The sequence below is a fragment of the Centruroides sculpturatus genome, unplaced genomic scaffold (genome assembly GCF_000671375.1).
Source record: "Centruroides sculpturatus isolate CEXI.00-Female unplaced genomic scaffold, Cexi_2.0 scaffold334, whole genome shotgun sequence".
NCBI classification, from domain to species: domain Eukaryota; kingdom Metazoa; phylum Arthropoda; class Arachnida; order Scorpiones; family Buthidae; genus Centruroides; species Centruroides sculpturatus.
The window spans coordinates 373,068-379,658 of NW_019384688.1; the positions used below are offsets into that span (position 1 = coordinate 373,068).

At 27.4% G+C, this 6,591-nt stretch overlaps 1 protein-coding gene across 2 annotated transcripts in view; it reads right to left on the reverse strand.

The window, feature by feature from the left end:
• Window positions 1–312: 312 nt before the first annotated feature.
• LOC111627106 (ankyrin repeat and LEM domain-containing protein 1-like) overlaps window positions 313–6,591 on the reverse strand; it is a 16,588-nt gene continuing 10,309 nt past the window's right edge. Inside the window, exons 3-7 of one of the 2 annotated variants that reach the window (XM_023370664.1) lie at window positions 3,341–3,537; window positions 3,014–3,247; window positions 2,140–2,465; window positions 1,688–1,817; window positions 313–781 (exon numbers count right to left, since the gene is read on the reverse strand). In XM_023370664.1, coding sequence (XP_023226432.1) covers window positions 615–781; window positions 1,688–1,817; window positions 2,140–2,465; window positions 3,014–3,247; window positions 3,341–3,537 — 1,054 coding nt within the window. In that variant the 3' untranslated portion in view covers window positions 313–614. Of the gene's footprint in view, window positions 782–1,687; window positions 1,818–2,139; window positions 2,466–3,013; window positions 3,538–6,591 lie in introns of both variants that reach the window. The other variant, XM_023370663.1, reaches the window with a different exon arrangement.

A 6,591-nucleotide genomic window follows, 5' to 3' on the forward strand; every position in this document is an offset into this window, starting at 1 on the left:
CTCAAAGGTAAAGTGCAAATAAAACTACATTTTTTTTTTAATCAATTATTATTCTATTATGGTTATTTATACATTTACAACTACAAAACACATTTTTCAGTGTTTTCCTTACTGTACTTTTTTTTTTTAATGTACTACTTAGCTTTAATTTGAGTGTGTTTTTCGTGTTGGAACAAATTATTTGGTTTTACATGTAATCATATGGGGAAAAATGATTCACCTTACGACATTTTCATGATACGATCTCAGTTTCAGAACGGATTAATTTTGTATCCTGAGGTACCACTGTATATGTGTAATAGTTTAATGCATCTTTTTGTTTGCATAAATACAATAGGTTAGTTTGTTCTAATGATTATATTTCATTACAAACATATTCATATATTTATTTTATTCTTATTTAAATAAAATTATATACATTGTTTTTATTTATGCAAATTGTTCTCATTCTTAAACCAATTACAAACTTATTTTTTTTTATAACTTTTACATTACATCTTGTTTCATATAAATAGTATACAATATATTTCAGTTTCTTACATAATTTTTGAACTGTAGTTCATCATTCAGTTTGCCAAATAAAACAATATAAAATAATTGATATAATAAAAGTTCTAATCGGTTATATCATCCTTGAATAACGGTCTCTCTCCTTCGTGTAAAAATATAGATGCTGCTCGATACAAGAGGTAATAACCAAATTTCTTCTTGTCTGTCATACTCCATGATTCTGCTATCCCATAGTATTCTCCCCTTCTTTGATTAGTTATATTATCTAATCCTATATAAAACATAAATAATATATTTTTATTTTTCAAAATTATGACTATAACAGTGATTTGAGCTATTGTATAATAAATAGTTCTGATCTGAATTACTTTGATTTTTTTTTGTTTAAAGTCAAATAATAGATTAAACTTAATTATATCAACATTAAATTTATATGTCAACTAATCATCAAAAATTTACTTAAAATATTGACTGTGTTTAATATGAATATGTTCAAGAAAGATACAGGTTGTATTTTGCAAAAATATATCAGATTTTGTATAAAATTATTGACAAATATGCTGTTGTCTTTCTTCTTACTAAGTTCTGAAAACAAATTTAATGAGGAATTTTAATTTGTCAAATGTAAATAAAGATTTATTTTTAAAATTTGATCATTATGTATTGGAGGGATCTTGTCAAACTGTTCAACAAGTACAGCAATAACACTGAATTCTATTTAAGGTGCTTTAAATAATACATTGAGAGTAGGAATGAAGGTTTTACCTTTTCTGTTGGCCATGTAAATGGGAATAAATGTCAATTTAGGCCACTTCTATCTTAACCACTTGGGTGAGGTGGCCACCAAGATGGAGTTTGATTTATATTAAAACTTATGCAGTTTTACTAGGGATTTTCAGGAGTGGCCACATAAATGAGGTTTTACCTTATAAATATATTATTAAGCAGCATGATATTGTTTGTTTTCACTTATTTCAAAACTGATAGGCAAGTCAGGAAAAAATTGTCATTAAAGGTCAAGCACTGATGTTTTTCTTTAATTAGCAACTATTTTTTAAAATTAATGTAAAGTCAATGAGTATAAGGATATAAAATTTAAAAAATATGAAATTTTTTACCAAAAAAAATTAATTCATAATAAAACTTAAGTAACTGTATTAATTTAAATTACATTTACCTAACGCATCCAAAATACAAGCTTCTCTGGTGTAAGCTTCGACATGTATGATATTATGGAAACAATGAAGTGAAATTACTCCATATCCTGAGTCCCAGATATCAAGTATCTGCTTTATCTTTGGTGTAAGCTACCAATATAAAAAATATATTAAAACATTTAATAAGAATTAAAATTGCATTATGGTAAGACAGAGAATAATGAATTTTTAGAAAAATCACAGAAATTTTGTAATTCAAAATTTAAGTACAAGTTTTAACTTTTTCTGGCCTGTAGGCATTAAGAGGATATCTTTTTATATTCATCACAGTAATAGAATGATGAACTTCACAAACTTAGGTCAAGCCACTCACAAGCATTACTATAGATTCAATCCAAACTGAAATCTGGATTCCTCAGAGAATGGGCTAATGCCCTTGTTTTCAATTGTTATACAATTCAGTAATTATTACCTTAATATTTTTCTTATCCTGGAAATTTAATGCTTCTTTCAAATGATCAAATGGTCTAGTTTGTTTTCCTTTACCTACATAGAATATACTGAGAAGAAATATTTGAAAAGTTTCCCAGAATGATAGTTCACAACTTCTTGAAGGTAGATCTTTTGTATTTCTGGGATCTAACAGAAAATACACAAAAGACAATTTCTGATTTCCTCCTCTCCATTTCTTCTTTGAATTCTGCTCAGAAAAGTTACTATTTATTTCTCTTTCTAAACAGATGTAATGTAATAAATTTAATTTATCTTCTAAAATTAATGATATTTCAGTAATAGGATCTGAAAAATTACAAAAATTTTATACATCAGCATATTTTTGTGTTATGAATAACTTGAAATCTGACAATGAACTAGTCATTAATATTTAAGAATACTGCAAACAATAGTAAAAATATGAGTTTTTTTACTTTTTATCAATATTATTAATTATCAATATTTGTATGTTATATATTCATTTGTGTCAGATTTTTGAACATTTCTAGCTTATACATTAGATAAATTGAAATTTAAACATAAAATATGAATTAAAATACATCTAAAACTGATAGAATGAAAAATATTTTATAGTTAACTTTTAAGATTTAATTATCAAAATATTATTTATAATAGTGAGATTGTGGCTGATGTTTTCATCTCTAAACATGAACGTTAAACGTCGCTACATTGTAAGCAGCATTCGATGTTTGACATTCACATTTTAGAGATGAAAACTTCAGCCTCAACCTCGCTAATATAATCTATCTATTAATAGTTGTCTATATTGTCAAATTTCAATTTGCTTATCATAATAACTATAAAGTTTAAAAAACATTTAAAGTAAATCTTACCAAGAATTTTAGTATTAGCCTGTCTAGATTTATATACAAGCAATCTTTTAATATATAAACTTCTAGTGCTATCTACTACAGGTCCAGGATTATCTTCAAATTTCAACAGTTGTTGTCTGATTTCATTATTTGACATTGTTAAATAATCTTTTTCAGAAATGAAATTATTTGTTGATCTATTGAGATCACTGCCATTATTGCTTTTTACTAATGTAGTTGATGTAATGCAGATTTCTGAAAATTTTTTAGACAATGTATCAGAATTCACATCCTGACATTCCTGTTTTATTGAAAATTTTTCATAATGACTAGAATTACAATTTTTACTAGATTTTGCTTCTTTTAAATAGTTTTGAATTAATTCTATACACTTGTAGGAATTTCGTTCTTTTGCAATTTGTAATGAATTAAATCCATTTTTGTCGATGACTAAAGGATCTCCTCCATGTTCGAGAAGATGCAAAAGTGTTTCGGAAAGGTCATAAATCACAGCAAGATGCACGGGAGTAATTCCAACATCCGATCTAGCATAAAAACAAATAGATTAGATATTACGAACTGAACATTTAATAAAACAAATATTCTTATGTACTATTCATCAATTTTCCTAAAAAATTCGAAATACATGTAATAAAATGAAGGTTTCTATACAGACATGGAATTTTTGATTATCAATAATTTTTCTTTTTTCTAACTCTCTCTTTTGGGCACTAGGGTGGTTTATTCATGCCTGTTACAGATTTGGCCAATTCATACTGAAATGTGAATGTTCAAGCCTTTCTCACACAAGAGAAAATGGGTATAAGTTTATGGAACCAAGGGGACAGTGTCTCAAAAAAGTTTGAGAATCACTGTTATAAAATTTTATATACTTGCAAATAAATTTTGAATACTATTGATTTTGAAATTTTTAATACTATACTATTGTCACTAATACACTGCTATAAAGATACAGTTGTGTATTCCCAATCAAAAATTTAAGAAAGTATATAATATTTTTTATATTTCTGTAAAAGAATTACTATCAATAATTTACCATATATTGCACGTAAGAACAGGCTCTTATATGTGAAAATCACTTGTTTCTTTCTTTGAAACAATGTCCTGCTGCACTTATAAGAGCATATCTTGCATATAAGAGGCATGCTCTTGTGTGTGCCAGCTTGTTTTGGTTTATAAGAGAGAGCACTGCACCCTATTCAGTGGCATCTCTGTGAAACCCTTTATTGAAAATAAAAAATGCTTCTGATACTATAAACTTTTTTAAAAGTAGTGAGTTTTTTAGGTACTTTGCAAATGCAGAATATAGTGCTGATTTTACCCCATCTATAAAAGCTCTTATATGCATGAAAATATGGTATAAATTATACAACTCTCATATACAAGTTATATTCCTTGTTTGTTAATGTATTATTAAATGCTAGAGTATTGATTAAATTATGGAAAAACTAATTTGTAAGTGATAAAGAAAGTGAATCTTTTATTTTCACTATAAAAGATAGTCATTTCCTCCATTATACATAACAGTTTTTGATACTGAAACCAATACTTATACCTTATAATTAATTAATTAAATATATCAGTTATAAGAGATAATCAAACCTTAATAAATTCATTTATGCACTTTCTAAATGACTGTAAAATGCATAAAGTAAAAGTAAGTTATTACAATTTCATTGATGTATGATATTTCCTGCACCCTATTAACAGACATATCCAATTTTGTATAAATACAGGTATCCCTTGTACAATGAGGCACTTCTACAACATGGTTTCAGTCTAACATGATTTGAAAATTGGGGAAATCCCCCATAAAACACTTTCCAATATCTTTCTAATACAATTCGAGAATTTGGGAAATCCTCCATACAAAATTTCACAACTTTTAAGTGCAAACTCTATTATTTTATATTTTTTTTTTATTCAAGTAAGCATGCATGTTGTTTCAAATTTGCCCCTGGATTTTAGATTATTGAATTTTTCAATTTGTTTTGTGCCTTTCATCAGATTTATTTTAAGGAAAACTGATAGGAAAGCTATCAACCAGGTGTCCTCATCATTGCTTTCATACTAGCCCATAACGGCTTAACCACTCGACAGTGAGGGACAGATATATCCATCCAGGGCAATCGTGTGGCGGTGATGAGGGACGGATATATCTGTTAAATTCTTTTGGGGGTATCACCAAAAACTACTGCAAAAAAAATTCACATAAAAAATAAATTATGTAACAATAAAAAAAGACTTTACTAGATAACTGTTTACAGAAACTTTTTCTGAAACAGTAATGAGAAAAAATGCATGGAAAAATACTTTAAAAATTTCTCACATTTATTCTCCACTACTTTGGGATAGCACCATACCTGACTATCCCACTGTTGAAAGGTTAAGACTATCAGTGTGTTTTGTTTTTATAGATTAACTGTAGTATTTAATAAAGTTTATTTAAACATGTTTAGCTAAGTGTTACAAAACCTTTTTTAACTGTTGGTAAGTAATCATTTGTAAAAATTGATGAACAAAATATGCAGCATCTCGGTATCCAAAACTGTTCCTAATTCGAACAATTCAGTACTTGAACACAAATGCTAGAAAAAATTGCTTGGTACTCAAATGAACAAACCTGACCAGCTAGAATAAATTTTCAATTAATAACATATTTTTATTTTGTCATCTATAAAAAATTCCTTTATAATAAAAATTAAAAAGTGAAGACATTGCTGATATTTCTGATTAAGATAACAAAAAGCTCAGAATATGAGATACTTTGTAAAAAGAAAATGCCCTCATTTAACTAAAATTAATGTTAATGCATAATACAGTACTTTAACTAACAATCATGATTGACTGGAAATAAATTATCAATTGCTTTAATAAGTATATTTCTTTTAGTAACGAAAAAAATAGTATACTTTTGTTAACTTTTGGAACCTAACCCTATGTTTTGCATTAGTATGTTGTTTTGTATAGCACAGATTTGCATAACATAGGACTTTTTCGGAATGTAACTACCATGTTATACGAGGGATACCTGTATATCAGTTACAGCCTGTAAAATGCAATATTTTTTTAATTGCTTAAGATGTAAATCTATCTGTATTATTTAATGCTGATTAAATCATTTTAAAGTTTCTGCATAAAATAATATATTTAAATATAGGTTATTCATAAGTCTGAGAAAAATCTTAAAATTTTACCACTCAAACTATACAACAGATACTAGGCTTATTTCTTAGTATATTGAAATACTGATACAGTGGTACCTCAGGATACGAAATTAATCCGTTCCGAAACTGAGATCGTATCATGGAAATGTCGTAAGGTGGATCATCTTTTCCCATACGATTACATGTAAAACCAAATAATTCGTTCCAACACGAAAAACATACTCAAATTAAAGCCAAGTAATACATTAAAAATTATAACTGTAGTAACAAAAACAAATGAAAAATGCGAACTAATGTAACGTCGTATGGTGAGTTTTTGTTTGTATCGTGGAGCAAAAATATGTTCGAATTTCATGTCGTATCCTGAAAATTTCGTATGCTGGGGCGTTCGTAACCTGAGGTACCACTGTA